The following is an 18,288-nucleotide window of genomic DNA, read 5'->3' on the forward strand; positions in this document are numbered from 1 at the left end:
GAGATACCGATTACACGCGGCAGTCCAACGTAACGTCTAGTCAATAGTACAGATCGTACAATCGTACGACCGTCAAAAGGAATCCTACATCGTCGAGTTTATAATTTGGAATATTTTAATGATTCTCCGCTAGATTTAGATAAACTTTAGAAACCAATTAACTGGAAGAAAAACTAAAACCCTATCTCGTTGCACTTGTGGTTCGCTTACTCGTTAACTCCGCTTGGCGTTTTTTTGTTTTATTTCACAATTATTTTTTTTTTTTGCTTTGTTTAGAACCATAAACCTCTCATGAAAACTTACAGAAGGACAAAACGAACTGACGAACTGAACTAAACTAGTTTTAAATAAAATAGTAAATGATATACGACAACTCCCGCATGCGTTCTACCCTCACACTAGCTGATTCTCTTCCTGATACACTAAGTTTTCCTTCCTACCTTCGTTTTTCTTTCTGCTTTTCTCCCATCACTGATACACCTGGGAGAGTACTGTTTTCCCCCATCGTAACTCTACCCTAGCCTAGGTAAGTAAATCACCGACTTGTGCGTGCAGTTCACCGTTGAACTGCAAAAGGCAACCGACAGCACCGAAGTAGCCTTCATGTTCGAGGAACAGCGCCTTCAGCGTGCCCTTCGACCAGTAGTCCATCGCGTACGCGAGCAGCTTCATCGAAATTGGGTTGACGCGCAGAAAGTTGCCCACGAACACGACCTAAAATCAGAGGGCCGGGTTTAAAAAGATGTTGTCCGGTCGGATAAAGATTACGGGTAGGGGATGCTTACCTTTTCAATTTTCTCATTGCTGGCGCACATCCGGGCGATCGAACCAATGTTGTTGGTGATCGTCACCAGGATCGCGTGGGCCAGATCCTCCTTGCTTACACTCTGCCGCCGTTCTTGTAGATGCATCTGCCCGAAGCTAGAAGTAGACGTTTGAAAGAGAAGGTTAAAAATCATAGTTGTTCAAATTATTGATATTACCATAAATTACCCTTTTTATAGGACTGGCAAAAGAACAATTGATCGAAAAACTGGTCAAATTTAAATGATTTTTCATAAATCGTCAGCCACTGTCTGTTGATATCATCATCAAGAGTTCCATTTATTTTGTGTTCAGAACAAAATTGATAGCGTCATAATTTAAATTGAATCCGTCGTGGCCAAAACAGTGAAGCAACGCAGTTTGTTGCTTTTGTTTCCAGCTTTATCGCGCAGTGAATATGTTTGATGTTGTGAGACACTTCGTGTCAGTGTTCTGTCACTTAAGGAGAAAGGTTAAAAGGTTAAAGGTTCTGTCACTTAAGGAGAAATCATGTGGAAGGCTCGTTCCCGGCCAAGGACCGTACTGGACTCGGGACTCCATAATGCAACAGAAGTTGAAGCGACAGACAGAATGAAAAATGGCTTATTCACTCCGGTCCTTTGACCAGAAGATCGCTTGAACTGACCAAATTACAACTTCTCACACTTCATATAATATCACCCAACTATTTCTTGTTTCAGAAGCGATAAGCTTTCTTATAAGCAAAAACCTACAGAACTAATGTTCCAGTAGGGACGCTGCCTACAAATTGTTGAAGACGATTCAATTCCAATTGACCGAAAGTTGCCCTATTCCCAGTATTCCCTTTTTTCTCCGTGCGTCTCGCGTACGTACCTCGAGGCCACCAGCTCGCCGGGCAGCCCGAACCGCTCGTAGTCGCCGCCGTAAATGTCTTTCACTAATTTATCTACTTTCTTGTGATCACCCGTCGTCGCCAGCTGTATCGCTTCCTCGAACGTTTCACAGCCGGTGAGCAGGCAGCATAGGCCCAGGAATGTTCCGCCGCCCAAACTCGTACCGGAGATGCGCTTGTAGTTGTCGGGTCCGCGCACGGCCAGCACCGACACGCCCGAACCGACGTTCACCAGAATAAACGGGTACGGTTGGCTGAAGTCAAACTTTTTCTTCGTACTACTGCAAGAAGTTGGAAATGGGGAGAACCTGTTAGTACCGGCTCTGTCGTGGATGGTTGCCGTTTTTTTCAGTTACCTGATTTCATTGGCGTTCTCCCAGTAGTAGCATTCGCATGGATTGTGCGTCTCGGTGAACAGGATGCCCTTGATCAGCGCATCGAGCTCGTCGAACTTGGCCAGCTTCATGTTGACCTCCCGCTGGAAATCGTCCTCGAACTTGTACGCACCGCCACCGGTGGCACAGATCGTCGTCACCAGCTGCGCCATGCCCTTCGACTTGGCCAGCCGCAGGAAGCTCAGCATCTCGGAGGTCGGGAAGCGGATGAAGTGGAGCGAGCCACGCCGCCCCCGGATCACCACGTCGTCCATCTGCAGGTGGATGTCCCGGTGGCCGGTATTGCCGTAGGCCGAATTCTTCGTCAGGTAGCGCCGTATGTTGCGCAGAATCTTGGCCTCCTGGTCCAGCTCGCCCGGTGTGATGTCCTTCGGCTCGAAGTAGACCAGCTTCGTCAGTGTGCCGCCAATGTCCATGCCGAACCATGGCATCGCTGCGGGATGAGAAGGAAAGGACAAGCCGATTAGTTGTCATTTCAAAAGGTCACCGGAAAAAAAGAGTGTCCCACCCTAACCGTTCCATCCTCAAAAGCGAACGTCACTCGCCCTATCAGCTGGTGCGTTCCTCCCAAAAGGTCATGTAACGAAAGTTGAGCATCATCTGATCATCGTCACCCCGACGACGTTGGCCGAACTTGACCATCGACCACTGCACTAATGCATCGCATCGATCACGTGCCCTCGCTTGTGCCCTCCGCGTTCGTGATTACGCCGAGACGAGACCGCCAGACTAGTCCGATCTAATCCTTGATTAGGGATTATCGACAGCTGACGACGACGGACGGAGGTGAACCGCGGTGGCTGAAGTGTTGTAGTATCGACGCCGCTTATCACCACACGGTTGGACGGTGCTGTTTTCCGCCCTCCGTCTTGTTGTTTCCCCCCCTCTCGTCCGACGAATAAAGAAAAGGTTCAAAATCCAAACCATGGACATGTCGCTAGAGCGCAGCCTCTTCAAACCGAGCGGGTGTTCCAAGGCACGCTATCAAGGGTCCATAGAGGAGCTTATCACTGTTACTAAATTTGAAAACATTCAAGTAACAGTCAGCTTCTTCTTTTCTAAACACCAAACCTTCCAATAAACTCTCCACCGCCAACGAGGGAAATAAAAAAAGACTTCTCCCAGAGGTCACACTCCTCCTCCGTTCGAGAGGTGGTGGGTGCACATGCCAAGTGACGGTTCTAAACGGTACGAGGAGAACCGGTTTTCTTCACGTGTTGCGGTGCTATAGCGAAAAAGAAAACATAGAAACTCCTTGCGGAAAGTGGCCACGCTGATGCTGCTGGGTTTCTTTGCACGTGGCAGCCGGTTGGTTAGGAAGCTGTTTTGTCGCAAAGAGAACTCTTGGCAATGCCAACGCGTGTGCCGTTTGTTTGACACACCGGGAGGCAGAGAGAATGCGGATGTTGAAAGCAGGCGAAAGCATGTGCCGCGTGAAGGAAATTTGTGAGGAAGAAATCAAAATACTTTGCTCATAAGCAGCGTTAGAAGGTTGCGAGTAAAAATATTTTTAAAAAACCTAAACAACAGCAAACAGAAGGAAATCTAACAAAAATTATGTATCAGTCTTCAAAACGTCTTTATAGAAAAAATAACCATTCCTTCTCTTAAAAGTAAAAGAACAATAACTACATCGGTTGATCTCCACTTCCATCGTCTATGCATTTAGTTTCAAATCGTTTTTTCTATCTACATTTAAGAAAAGCTAAATGTTTAACGTTATTTGATATTTTCATCGGGCAGACTCAAATTTTCGAACTAAATAAAAAATTTACTCTGATTGTTTTAGGCATTACACTCCCACTGAATGACTGAATTTTAAATTAAATTTAAATTCTATCTGAATGTTTATGTTGATTATCTAGAACAATTTACAATTAAAATATGTTTGCTTATTTTAAGATATCCAATACTCCGTGGAGTAGGTTGTCTTTTCTTCTGTTTAGGCTTCCTTCATCTACTTTTTTATAATTTTTTAGATACCCTCAACCGGTTCCATTAGTTTAGTTATTTGAAATTAACCAATCCGTAAGAATAACATATTTCCATTAAAACTTTACATCCACCTAAAACTAAAATACTAAAATGCAAATTAAACCTTAAATTTTTAGCAGTTTGAAAAAGTTAAAAAAAAGTAAAAAATCCAACGAAACTAAAAGTCCACCAACAAAGCCAAAACCTCGGAAAAAGAGTAAAATAGTTTGTAGTATCCAAACATGGACGGATTCTTACACAGTGCTCCCTCATTGGAATGTTCCGGCGACTCGGACCGGCTCTCGTCGGTCCACCGTGCGTCGGCCGGCGACGAGGACGCCTTCCGGGCCCTTCTTCTCGCCTCTTTGGTGCCGTCGGAATGTCCCGCAGCTCTCCGGCAGCCAGCGGTCGGCGGGCGCCGTTTCCTCCGTCGCTGGCGCCGCTGGGGGGTGGTGGTCGTGCTGGCCGACGACGACAGACTGGACAGTATGGAGGTGCTGGAACCGGCCGACGAGGACGAGGTGGCCGTGGAAGTGCGATTCAGCGGACGGAAGTCGGCCGAACCACGGCCGGCGCGTTTGCTACCGGATGTGCGCGAGGGTGGTTTGGGGCCGCTGGAACCGGCACTACCGCCACCACTTGGGCCTCCCCCTCCTCCCTCGGCAGGGGGGGATATGTGGCGCGTTTTGCGCATTGCGCTACTGCTGTGATGCTGGTGGTGAAGGATGGACAGCACCGACCCGACGGTCGGGGTGGTCCCGGTGAGGAGAATGCGCTGCACGGCACTATAGAGTGGCCCCTGCGGAACGATATAGTCCGCCAGGTCCAGCGGCTGCTGCGCGAATCGGCATTGTTCGAGGGCCCGCTCTTGGCGCAAACGGATGCCCCTCTCGATCGCAGCGTTCAGCGCCACCTGGTGGGATGGAATGGTGTTTTCTGTTACTCGGTATAATCGGCGGGTTGTTGGGAGGAATTATTTTCTCAACCATTGGCAGCGTGTTTTCATACGAATTGTTTGTGGTAATTTATGCTCCCGAGTGTTTGTTAGTTTTTGTTTGTAGCAGATTAGCGGCAGCAGCAGCGCAGGAGGTTATGTTCTAGTTAACAGAAATATTATAATGATTTATTTTTCTAGAAACAATCATTCTTACGGCTGGCATTGCAACGAAGGAAGTTGTGTTTAAATTAGCAGAAATATTATAATGATGTATTTTTCCATTCATATGCTTGGTGTCTTTCTTGCATTGTATTACGCGTTTATATTAAAGAGTTGATATTGCTAATGTCACTTCTTTCGATTGAAGTTACCTCATCAGAATTTAACAAACAAAAAAAATTAATATTGATTGTTTTTCATTATTTTTTTTCACATATCCATTTTCAGCTTAAATTAGACAATCATAATAATCAAAATAAAATGAAAATGACTAAGTTTGATCAGAACATGGAATAAAACTAGCAAATTATGCAAATTGAGACAGACAAAAACAAAACGAAACAATCAACAAAAATTCTGTGCTGAGAAACGATGTTCAATAACGTACAATAAACGATTCGACAACACTTCCTAAACTGTTTCCAAAGGCTGATAACATGCGCTTCAGTGTGCAACCTTTAAAGCCACAAAATATGGCGTTTTTATGAAGCAAAAACACCGCTCCGACATTCCGAAGGATGAGAAGGCCCGCCACCTATCTGTTATCATCGTTCCGCAAAAAAAAGCCTGCCCTGAGAAGTGAGAAGTTAGCAACTTTAGCTCACTCTTTGCCCAATTGGCCGCCCGCGGCGTTTGCAATGACGGCGAGCTGCCTGCTGACCTGAAACATGAATCATTTCGTAACCGTGGCGCGGTCGGTACGACGAAATATACCTGTTAACCATCATCGGTCGCGCACGATATGTGGTTCACTTCTTATCGACCTTGATGTAGCAGTAATCTGTTACAACGCCAGTGCAAAAAACCGAACAAAAAAAAAAAGAAAGGGAAAACAACCGCGCGATAGCTCAACCATATCTCGCTTTCCTACCCCATCAATTTTTTTTTCTTAGGTTAGCTTAGGGCGCCACGGTCTTATCTGGGGACCCCGAAATATTGCCTCCAAGGAGATGGTGCATGTGGTGGTGTTTGATAAACGTAACCATTCATTGGCTCTGTCTTATCCTGTCCTAAGACTTAAGCACTATCCAAGCGAGTTTTGATACACACAAATGTTAAAAAACCCATCCGCTCCATCTTCCATTTCAACTGAGTTCAATGTTCAAGTTTTCGATGACGTGTTTCTTTGCGCATAAATAATCGAACAATTTCTGCAACGTTTAAGTATTACGGTGTTTACAAAAAAACAGATGGAAGGTGTTGTGTGCAAAATCAATTGCTATCTACCGATCAGAACTCACGTTTGAACAGGTGAAAAACGTCGAAGGGCACTATTTCTGGAGGTTTTGTTTACGCTGTGACTGATTTGTTGTGCTAAACGATCGATTGTACAATTTCTGCTCAGAATGACGTTGGGAAAGTTTTCAATATCATTTATCATATGTTAAACGTTTTTTTAAATCTTATATCGAGCTGAATTTAGAGCTTAAAAACAAGATAATTGAATCAAGAATAAGAGGGATCAGTTCGGTTCAAGTCGGTCCCAACCAAAAGGTAAATCTTCTACGGAATAACGTCCTTGTCGAATGAAGATTTCTGCACGGCACGGCACGATCAACAAACGTTGTATGCCCCAAGTCAAAACATGCTGCATTTCTCCAGCTGATCAAACATGCCAACAAACATACTTCTGCATTAGACAGAAAATGGTTTAAAAAAAAATCCGATTCTAAAAAAAAGCGATTTGCTTAAAATAATTTGTTCCTTATCTTTCGGATTCAGAATTTGTACGAATCTCTAAGTCATTTAATCTCTTCCAATCGACAAAGTCTTGTGACCTAGTATTCATTTAATTTTTGTTTATAATACTGTTGATACTATCAACCAAAGATATTCGACTCAAAATAAGATCCCCATCAACTATATCCTATGGCTTTTGAGAAGGAAAATACAAAATTGTCTAAATAATTCGGGTATTTCAATTCTCAAGCCTTGCCTGAAGGACAACCTATCAAATAGACGTCGCACTGAAAAAGCAGATTAGTAAACTGCTTTTTAATATTTTCCATATGTTTTTCAATCTCCAGACGGATAAGTTGTTAATAAATATTCTTATAGGTTAAATTTATCACATTGCTTCTTGATATCTTCCACGTCCACTCCTGCCGTTACAGTGACGCACTTCAAAAGTTTGTCTTTTTGGCCACCGACCTTCGTTTTTCTACCACATATGTTAGTACCAATAGTTATTCAATTTGGGTCCACGTCCCAACGGTAGTGATTTTTTCCCCCTCCTTCGTTTGGATAATTTTTTGTTTGCCCAACGTTGTTTACGCGCGGGTTTCATCCTTTCCCGACGTACGTCAGCTAATCATCGGCAGGTTGGACGATAAAAAAAAATCATCACCCTTCCGCGGGGGGTCACAACTTCGCACTGGCCGTATAAAATGACGCAAATGTGTGGCAGCACTCGACGAGGGCCGTAGACTTTTATTTCATTTTTGTTTACCGAACACCCGTAAACACCCCGGCCACGAACCGCGTGTCCGCCGGCACGTGGAGTGGGTGAAGAGTAATTAACTCCGGAATCAATATAAAAAAATCACGTACTTTAGGTAAATTACTTCCGTGCAACAGCTGGAATGTACTCCATTCAGATTTAGTGTTGATTTTGCTCCCAAGTATTTTCTAGTTAGGAACTATAGGAATCTTCACGTGTTTAGATCTCATGTCAGTTCTGTGTGCAATGGTGTTAAAGTTTTTAGTTCATGAATTGTTTTAAAAAACACACACCGCGAGGCCACCAAAGGTTAACCTGCGTGTGTGAGTGTGTGCAGTGGCAAATGGAAATGAGTTGTAAGTTCAACGCGATTTCGATTCATTCAGCACTGGCAACGCAAACCTGGCCACGATCGGCGACTGCGTTGCTTTACATTTGATTATCGGTAGGTGCTTGGTCTGCCCGGGGACGCAGTCAGTCTCTTGCAATCTGGCGTAGAAGGTCGCGCCGGTAAACTTTGTAAACCTTATTTACATCTTTCAAAACCTGCGACTGATAGAGCGTTTGCAGGGCAACGATACTAAATGTAGTCTAATCCACACTGGATGGGTGAACAATGGATTTATTTTTTCATCATGTTTAACTTGTGTTACCACATCGCATTTAACTGCATAGAAATACTTCTATTACTCAAGAATTAAAACCAAATCCAAACCTAGAGGGTTTCTTGTTACACGCGAATCTAAATCTCTGATAGAAACGAACGATGCGAACTGCGATAGCCAATAAAAACTCACAATAATGTTGTTTTCTATTACGAAGCAATGCTCCAAATTTGGCCCCAAAATTCCATTGTATATTACCTAAAATTGGAAGAAGGTTCGTGTGTCTTCCTTCTTTCTGGAATCCTTCTTCCAGATTGAGGCCAGAAATAATGAGTCAAAAGCGATCGTAAACAGTAGTCGCGAATGTTCGATGGTCGAAATGCCATCACCGCAAAAGGCTATTTCTTCTCGATCCATCGGTTCAAGACATCGCGAAAATATTAACCATAACCAACACTATCACTGTCCCGGGGGGAGGAGGGAGGGGCGAAAATCAGAGACGATGATGATCGGACTTGGTGGGTTTTGGGACTGAAATGTGTCTGTGTTTGTATGAAGTAACAATGTTTTCACTGAACGCTACCCGTGTTTGATAACCTTCCGAAAGGGAACCATCATCATCATGAGGAAGCCACCGTTCGCGTCTCATCGTGAACCGCCTCTCGAATCATGAAGGTGGTGTCTTGAAGTCTTCTGTGTTTTATTACGGGCACTTGCCTAACGCCTCAGCAACGATCGTCGTGTCTTTGCTTTGCGTTGTAAACATTAGCGCCATAACAAAAAAGAAGGGAATTGCTACTGCAAAGACGCAGTAAAAAGTGACATTTTTTCGCTCACTGCTGTTTTCTGGCCTCCGGCGAAACGCTGAGGAGGACTTCAAACCGTACGTGTGCGATGGTGGTGTGCATGGAAGAAATCTGTTTACCGAAATCAGCAAACTCATCACTCCGCGGACAGCTAATTAGTGGACGGGGACGCCATCGTTTATACGCCGTTCATTGCTTGTGGTACCCCTAATCTAATCTGAGGTACCCAAACTGGTCCCCCCCAAACGAATGTTTACATCAGATATAGCCGGCCGTGAACAACTCACCCGCAATCAAAGCCAAATAATTGGTATTTTGGACACCTTAGCTTTATGTTTACTTCTGACTTCTGGCAAATTCGCTTTTTTGGGTGGACCTGTAGTATTTTGTTTGTTTGTCTATTTTAATGTTTTGGGGATATCAACGGATGGTTTAAATATCACTGAAAAGCTACTGATCAACATCCTGTTAATATCGTATGTTTTGACGCAGGCATCGAATCGAACGGACTCGGATGGTACCGGAGAAGTGCGTCAGACTTTCCGGATATAAGACAAACCGGATTTGATGCCTCGAATTCTCAGAACACATAGGAAACAGTATCCGCGCGATCATTGTTTGTACTGGTACTGAACTTCTTGCTCATAGATGATGACTTACTTCGTTGAAAGCAATAAAAAGATCGCGCTAAGATCGCTACTGAAAGACCAAATAAAAAGAACAAGAATAGGGATCTCTTTGTTGGGTATAATTTTTAAGGCTTATGTTTAGCAACAACGAAGATCGCTGGTGAACAGAATAGTCCACAAGTAAATTAAATATGAAATAAAATAACACATAACTATCAGAAGTCAATGATCCCAGTTTTATGAACCTTTGTTCACGAATGAAAACTAAGGTAATCACCTTCATAATTGGTTAAAGAATAAAGAGCGTGATACGAGGAACAAGCCAAACCTTAATCAACTGCTCAAGATCAACGGACAGGTTTTTATCTACACATAATCAGTATTTAATCACGATCTTATCCACAACATGCTCCGAGTTCTTCGTGGCAAACCAGGAAGTGCCGGAGTACCCAGAAAAGGTCCAAAGTGTGGCAACGAGGTGAATCGCTTCCCGGATCGGAAAAAGAGATAGCAACCCGTACGGGTACAAGTTTCTACCTCGTTATTCTGCCATTCCTTCATGTCGTCACGCAAAACCCGACCGGGTGATGGCCACGCTACACCGACGTCAAGAGTCACCTGAGCATCCAGAGCAGGGCCGGTTTTTGCCTTGCACACCTTCGGGCCCTTTGGCCACCGCTCGTGTGAACTTTGCACCGACCTCTGCTGACACGACATTGAGAAGCCGCGGCCGAGCTGGTCGCGCGTGCGCACACATTGTCCACTCCGGTGGCAACTACCTACTTCCGCTTGGTCAATCTGTGTCGCTTTGTGCATGGCCACATACACACACATGGACAAAGCCCATCGCATGATGGCGAAGGAAAGTAAAACCGGTTAAAGGTTTGTCGTACCAAGCAACAGACCCCGCTCCTCCGCCAGCGTCTGGGTGTTCCTCTTCGGGCGGCTTGCCGGATCTTTGGCGGATTTTGCGCACTGACCTACAAAAGAGCCTAACGCTACGTCTGGCCGGGTCGAGCGAGACTCGCTGTCGGCGAAGGTGTGTCTCCACGGAGGCTTCTGGTCACGCGATGTACTAGCGTCCCATCGGGCAGCCTGTCGGGGCCACCCAAAGGGATCTTGCCTATACATTTCTAATTGCGTATGACGTTTAGCCTCATTTTATCCCTAAGAAATACGTCTTCTTATTTAGGTACTGGCTTAGGCCGTTGCTTGCCAGAAAGAAAAATGATTTAAAAAAATTATTCCATTTGGTTGAGTTCCTAACTACGATGTAGAAGTTAATTTCATACACCTTATTGCACCATCCATATAAGGTTTACCATTATACGGTCTCAGCCATTTCCAAGGAGGTCAAGCCCTTTTGAGATACAGCGTCAAACGTTCCCCGTGAATGAAGTAGAACACGTCGTTTGCGAGCTTGTGTACCTTGTGTATGTCAAGCATGTTGTTAAGTTGCGGTACAAGAACACACAACGTCATGCCTTTTGGAGCTTATGAGCACTCTACTCGTCAGCAACTCGTCTTGAAATTTACATTTACGTCAAAGAACTAAAGGAACTCTAAGTATTTTAGAGATAAAGTTTCTCTGTTTCTTTGAATGTGACGGAGTTGCAATATATTCCTGAGAGTGGTCTTTTCTTAAAGTCCAAAATGCAAGATTGGCCATCCGACAGCAACAAAGCGGTTGCGGGCAACCATTCTCGAACCATTGTTGTCGGTCGGTCGGTATGCGGTGTGAACTCATCATAATCGCCAGCAACATCAAGTGTGTTTACTGGTGCTCGACGGCTGGTTCGCTAGAAAGCGAGACCTCGACCGAGATGGACGGTTCCCCGGGTATGGGGTTTTACCTTTTCGCTCGCATAACAACGAGGAAGCGAAACGAAATTATGACCGATAGTTCGTGAACTACGCCACGCCACGCCACAACGAAACCGCCGGTCACCGGAGGAGAGCATAGAAACGGCAACATGATGGTGAGCTCTTGTGAGAGTGGCCGCTTGCAGCAGAAATAGCGCCAAAATCGGTTACACAATGCACGGTGGTGATGGTGGTGGTGGTCGAATGTGGATCAGGCGGGGTGGGGATAGGGGCCACAAGCCAAACGCACATGGCACATTACCGATTGGTGCGCAGATTTTTTCCCTCCAACTTTCTCAACTCCCCGAACCTCCACCTCCTCCTGCTCGCTTGTCTTTTCCCTGAGGTTCATGGCAGCGTGGCGTGAGGTGGTAACCCCATGGGGCATTGTTTCAAATATGTTTGACGAAACACATGTAACGCTTTGGAATACTGGTCTGTTCTCTGTACAGAAATGTTAGAAAATGCTATTCAAACAACAATTAGTTCGGATACGAAACAATTTTCCTTACATAACCAATGCTCACATTCCAAACACACGATCAATCGAACCACTCATTATTGAACGAAAGTTATCTTGCTAGAAAAAGATGAGACTATTTTCTCCGTAAGCTTGCTGCTGCTTGCCGCTATCAACTGTCTACAAAAAGAAACCACAAACACTCCGGTCAAGGGCGGGGAAGAAGGGAAAGATCGCGCCAATCTTGGCCCCATCTCCGCCGGCCAACAAACGGCCGAAACACTCGCTGGCATACACACACACACACACGCACAAATTGATTTGCTTGATTGACACCTACGGTTATATCGCGAAAAAACCCCAAGTGGCCACAAAACCAACCGGAACACCCTAGCGACGGGACGGGACGCGGAGTTTGACCTCGAGGAGATCGAAGGCTGCACAAGGGTTGGTGTTTGCTCCTGTTTTTCTTTTCTTAGCGTTTATCAACGTCGCAACATGGGAGGAATTTATGCAAATTCGTTTAGTTAACAACACCACTGGAGTCGGTGCACATTCGGCACGCGTTGCACCGTTTTGTAACACGCCGGGAGCCGCGGGCAAAGATCATCCGATGATCGTACGATAGAACCGAACCAATCAGGCAAACAACGGACCACTAGACAACACACACTGGTGTCCGCGGGATGCGATCCGCGACGGTCTGCTGTACGATGGAAACTGAACCGCTGTGAGCCGCCCGCAAACGGTGGAGCCACTTGCGCCGTTTGTGTCTAGCGCGCGGCTCTCTCTCTTGACCGCGGTTCCATGACGTGTGCGAACGATGACGTGATGCTGGTAACATCGAAGCAGCAAGCGCTTATCGTCATCGTTTCACGGTGGGAAACTTCCGCACAAATGCCGGAGTAAAACTGACATCCATTGGAAGGTTCCGTTTGAGTTAATTAAAATTTATATTTGAGCAACCTCAAACCGATACCCGGAACAACGCCAAGTAGGATTCATCGTTCTAAAAAAATTTAGTACAGATCCCAGGGGTTCCATCCATAGTAACACTCTGTTATATGATATGGCTCCTTAGTTTTTCTAAAACTTAGATAGAGGACGACTCAATTTTGGACGACTTCAACAGAGCGATCACTCACTTGTACGTCATTCCTAAGTGAGATTTAACAAGTTTTAGTGGGGCTGCTAATGATGTCTTCATTTATCTTGGAGTTTCCTTCCTTTGGCAATCATTCGTCTAGGTTGTCCGCACCAATAAAAAATCGATGAAATTATAATTTGAGTCAAACAAATGCATCTGGTGCATCCTTGCAAAGATCCTGACAGCCTAATCTGATCAAACATTTTCAAGGTTTTTGTCGTTGTTGATCAAAAGTTTGTATGTTGTGCTCCAGTTGAATTTCCGTAACATAAAATGAGAAAGCCCCATCGGTATGACATCCCAAGGTAGTTCTCATCATCCTACGAAGATACATAAATTGAATGTTAAACAGTTGTTCAATAAATATTCTAAGTCAGTTGGTAACAAAATGTGAAAAAACATTTTACCAAGCTGACATGTTTTCAAAATAATTAAAGAAATATAAAACACCCAGCATCACAATTTATGTCGATTCATCGGTTTACCTCCTGATCCATTCACGTGTATTTATTTGTCCTCGATAACAGATGTAAAATTAAACATGAAGATGTGCATTTTTTCCCACACTCTCATATCCAATTAATTGTAAATCAACACTGTTAAAACACCCATTATCTGATAAGGCACAACAAAAGACAGAGTCGAGAGGTGTACAATAAATTCAGTATGGAAAGTTTAGCATTTGATACGCGACCCACTTGAATGGGAAGCCTCTAAAAAATGATAACCCAGAATACATCAACGCGATACTTCTACCAGATGACCTTGCTTTCAAGAGCGCTTGCAGGTTGTTGTTGCTTGCAGCAAAAGTACCCTGGTCCTTCGAGAAGGGAAACCGGTGCCATGGTTGTGTTCTTCGCTGTGGCTAAAAAGATAAGCCCGGCGGAGCGACCACGATAGCGCCATTATATGGCGCACCGGCGACACTCCATGAGAGAAGAAATATATGATTTTCGCTTATCGCTGACTGGCGAGTTGAGTCCCCACGAATCTGGACCGAGTAAAGGTACATTGTGCGCAATTTTGCAGAAACGGTGTAGCACTTTCCGTAAGTGAAGGAATGGAACTGCTTCGTTTGAGACACTCCTGCTAGATCGATTCCATTTCTCCAATAATAGGCGAACATCAATTATTCGCACTCTTCCGCATCGCCTACCAAAGTCCAACCGTTGACCGGTTCAATCCTATCTAATCGATCCAAGCATAAGACGAACGCTCAAAGAAGCTGCGACACAACGCAAAACCGCCAACTCATTTGATTGTCCCATGGGGGCTGGGGCGCGAGGTCAGATGCACCGCGGATGCTCCCGTGTCATCATCATGTTTTCCCCCATTGGACCAGAGCGCCTCTTTTGCATCTTCATTCGTATTGAAATGGTATGAACTGTACACCTACCTTTTCGTACAACTTTAGAGGTGCCTTCCGTATCGCTATCCATGATAATACTGGAAAAATGGGGCGGCTCGAAACTTCAGAAATGATTTCGATCAAAAATGCACACGCATCCCTAGGGGTAACTTTCCACGGGAGAGTTTGTTTTTGTACGTTTTTTAGGCCTCTTGAACGATTATTCTTGTGTCGTTTATGTGGGGCATTTGATTCCACTCGTTGTAGACGTTTCGCATCTGCCGTTTGCTTCTGGGCACACTTTTTGTTGCTTCGAAATGTCGGTGGGACGCAACCATGCTCTACTTTAAGGTGATCACATACACGCCTAGCTGTTTGGTGCCGTACGTAAACAAACAATTCTGGTCCATCGAACGGTGATGCAGCGGTTCCGTAGCTGGGAAGGCGTTGACGACGTTTTTCGTTCACTGTTTCATTTCTTGATTTTATGCACAAAACTGTGTCGAGTTGGAAGAAGCCCAGCCCCTGGTTCGCACAATCCAGAGGCTAATGATCAGAAAACCGGATCACACATTCCACAACTATGGACACTTGTTTTTGCTTCTTGTAGGGTTTATACTGTTTCTGTAGTTAAGCTTACACTCAGACGGCTTCGGTTTCCGGACGGTAGATGTGGTAACGGACTGCTTCCGTCCAGGCAAGATTGCAACGTTGGCGAAAGTGTTCTTTTGCTGTGGCTTATGTTTAGTTTGCTATTTTCCTCTGCTCCTAGCACGACTGAGCTCCTCGAGCATTGCACGGAACTGACAGCTGCGTTGTTCGCAAGACCAAAACATTTACCTAACGACCAAGGTTCGTTAAATAAGCATCAAATATGAAATACCATGACAGAAATAGTTTATTTTTTGTAAACTGTTTGGACTCCTAGGCCAATTTGAACAATATACTTTTTAGTTGAAAACTGTTCTTAAGACAAAAACAAATTGCACAATTACAGGATCTCCATTACTTTTGGTTGAACGAGAAAGCGGTACGGAAACCTTGGTCGGAATTTAATGCTGAACTTGCCAATTAGTTAATAACTTTATAGTCGCCGGACCGATTTAGACATGTGACCCCTCAAATAAAAGGTCTTTTCAAGACACAGAACTTTGCGAAAGTAAGATTTTTCAATATTTTCTTGTTTTCGAGAAAATGATCAGTGAGATACTGTCATATAACGTATACCCGACGGGTCGTAACTGGCAGCTGTCAGATGGGTTACAAATTAAGAAATAAACGTTAAGAATTGTTAATCGCTTAGAAAAGATTAATTTCCCAAGGAGAACCCTGCTGCACTTGCCTACCAAAGGTATCCATGCCTACCTAAAAGAACCTTGCCGAGTGTATTTTTGGTAGGCATGGACACCTCATAACCTACCAATAATTTGTTTTGGGAGGCACCGCAGAAAGAGGTACTGGCTGTCAAACCTTTGTTTGTTTACTGTTTACTGTTTACTGTGCAAGTCTGGCCAACTAGCAAGCATTCGAAAACAGGAAGGGACGATGACCCTCATCAACAGGTATAGAAACTGCAACGCAGTGTAAATAGTTGGTCGGTGGCCAACGGACTTCGCGGCGATCATCGGTTGTTACCGGTTGTAACATAGTATCGGTGGCCAGTGTTCGATAGCAGCGCTTGGATTGACCGACTCGGGGTGGTTAACCGGGGCCGTGTTAACTCGCATCAGACAGTAAGTACGTGTGTAAGAACCCACAGCAGAGAGTTCTTACTGATGATGATTTGTCCGTGCTTTTCACACATTTCAGGGTCTCGACAAGGAGGAAGAAGCGGCTTGAAATAATCATCAATGCGTTCTACGTGTTTTCACTGGCCATGACGGAGTGGTGCTGCACATCGTACATCGAAGGAGCCTGCTACGATTTCTGAACATTTCCCCTGATTGCCTACCGAACCGGACGATATATATATAATATTATAGATGTATCAAAATAATAAAACAATCAAAAATATTTTCCTGTATGAAAATAATTATTATGGGAAAGAAAAGATATCCTGAACCCAGCTCATATAATCTACTACGAATGGGTATACGTTTTTTACGCGTATAGCCAGAAATAGGTGTTATAAACACGTTGCACAGTCACGTTGTCAAAACAGTTCTCTTTTGCGGTGTCCCGCAAGTATCAAGAGAATTGTTTTACCCTTCTTTTCAGAAGTGTTTTACATCCAAAATTGCATAGGAAATCTGCTGCAAAAGAAGGTGTAAAACACTTCTGAAAAGAAGAGCGATCAGGTCTCAAGAGAATTCTTTTACATCAAAATGACGCCAAAATTTCTCGTTGGGTTACTATTAACGAGAAATATTGTACAGTTCCTTATTTCTAATAGAGGATGAATGCAACCTGGCAACCTTTCATAATGTGTATCATATTGGCAAACCTGCGTACCTGTGAATTTGGTTGCTCATAGCTTGCCTTGCATTCATCCAGTAGTAGTTTAGCATTTGCCGAGATCGAAGGTTTCAAGGAGCGGAAAGTATCCTTTTGCTGATAACATCTCTTCTACTGGATTTTTTGTTCACGAACAAACCATAGCAGAAATGGAAGAAGACTGTGCGAGTTTGGAAGCTGCAATCGAGCATCATCGTAAAGTAGTGAAGCATATAATTTCCGAATGCTTCCCTTTGTTTGAAAAGAGTACGTAAAAAAAAAAATACAATATTAGGCGTTTACGGTCAACAATTTGTCATTGCATACTTTTCAGAGATAAAACAAAGCGATGAAGATGTACAAATGTGGAAAGAGCGTGCTTTGAAAGCGGAAGGCCGGGTAACGTTACTCGAGCGGCAGTTGGAGGAAAGAAACAATCAGGCATGCCAGTTGAAAAGGTATGGCGTATGGTCAACTGTCATTTTCCATCGGCCTCAATGTCTCATTTATCGTTTCAGTTCGTATGAGGGACAGTATCTGATAATGATGAAAACCGGCGCTGTTCTCGGCGAGGTTGTATGGAAATCGTTTAAAAGCCACGCGAATGTAAAAATGCTCGTTCAGGCTGAGGAAACGATGGACAAGTATTGTGCTCTTTCGAAAGGTGTCATCGATTCGTTTCTGCAGGCCTACAGGATTGAGATGCCACCGCCACATTCCTTGGAGCACGTTTTCGTCATATCCGTGCTGGGTGCGTTGACCAACTTTGCTGCATTCACAGAAGGTAGAATGTTCCTGGCGAAAGAGGATAACGGGTTACAGCTGCTCAAGAAATTGCTCATCGAACAAGAGCATTGGAATGTACCGCAAGGCCGGTACATGAAGCGAATGGTTTTAACGTTTGCCTACAACATGACACTAGTGGACAATGTCGCCTATTTTGTACTAAGTGAAGAGAAGCTGCTGAACGCTGTACTGAAGTGTCTCGGTATAAACGACCCTACAGATGTGGTTGGTGCTGCTGTGGCGATAATTTATCGCTTGGTCTCAGTATCTTTGGAAGCCGGAATACCATCAGCGTTACCGGAAAAGGTAATATTTTAGATACCAGCGTTCAAATTGCATTGAAAAGCAAATCATTTTCTTTACAGATTCCTTGGGCACTGATAAAATCTATGACGACATCACCCGACCCTCAACTTGGAGAAATTTCAAACAGCCTTTTGGGCCTTATGGAAACAACTGTATCGTTTTCTTAAAATTTTCAATTGAATATATATTATCTATCCATGAGTGGTTCAGATTTACGAAAAACGGTAGTTTTGAATAAATTTAAATTCTTCTCTCTGTCAAA

General features: G+C 44.2%; 2 protein-coding genes across 2 annotated transcripts; one reads left to right on the plus strand and one right to left on the minus strand.

The window, feature by feature from the left end:
* Positions 1-263: 263 nt before the first annotated feature.
* LOC131289961 (pantothenate kinase 3) lies at positions 264-15,256 on the minus strand. Its single transcript, XM_058319315.1, has 5 exons — positions 14,550-15,256; positions 2,035-2,506; positions 1,660-1,959; positions 786-921; positions 264-714 (listed from the first exon to the last, which is right to left on the minus strand). The coding sequence occupies exons 1-5, from the start codon at positions 14,590-14,592 to the stop codon at positions 523-525; spliced, it is 1,143 nt and encodes a 380-aa protein (XP_058175298.1). The 5' UTR covers positions 14,593-15,256; the 3' UTR covers positions 264-522.
* On the plus strand, positions 14,608-18,193 carry LOC131285721 (uncharacterized). The gene is made up of 5 exons (XM_058314578.1): positions 14,608-14,667; positions 17,006-17,201; positions 17,269-17,392; positions 17,453-18,026; positions 18,086-18,193. The coding sequence occupies exons 1-5, from the start codon at positions 14,608-14,610 to the stop codon at positions 18,191-18,193; spliced, it is 1,062 nt and encodes a 353-aa protein (XP_058170561.1).
* Positions 18,194-18,288: the final 95 nt, after the last annotated feature.

The sequence above is a fragment of the Anopheles ziemanni genome, chromosome 3 (genome assembly GCF_943734765.1).
Source record: "Anopheles ziemanni chromosome 3, idAnoZiCoDA_A2_x.2, whole genome shotgun sequence".
In the NCBI taxonomy this organism is placed as follows: domain Eukaryota; kingdom Metazoa; phylum Arthropoda; class Insecta; order Diptera; family Culicidae; genus Anopheles; species Anopheles ziemanni.

Excerpts from the sequence above, each read along its gene's own strand:
- LOC131285721 (XM_058314578.1), top strand. The coding sequence starts at position 14,608 with ATGGGGCGGCTCGAAACTTCAGAAATGATTTCGATCAAAAATGCACAC. Across the intron at positions 14,668-17,005 it reads ATGCACACGCATCCCTAGGG|CATTTGCCGAGATCGAAGGT; the intron begins GTAACTTTCCAC and ends GTAGTAGTTTAG. Across the intron at positions 17,393-17,452 it reads CAGGCATGCCAGTTGAAAAG|TTCGTATGAGGGACAGTATC; the intron begins GTATGGCGTATG and ends TTATCGTTTCAG.
- LOC131289961 (XM_058319315.1), bottom strand. The coding sequence starts at position 14,592 with ATGGATAGCGATACGGAAGGCACCTCTAAAGTTGTACGAAAAG. Across the intron at positions 2,507-14,549 it reads CTCTAAAGTTGTACGAAAAG|CGATGCCATGGTTCGGCATG; the intron begins GTAGGTGTACAG and ends CTCATCCCGCAG. Across the intron at positions 922-1,659 it reads GGCGAGCTGGTGGCCTCGAG|CTTCGGGCAGATGCATCTAC; the intron begins GTACGTACGCGA and ends GTCTACTTCTAG.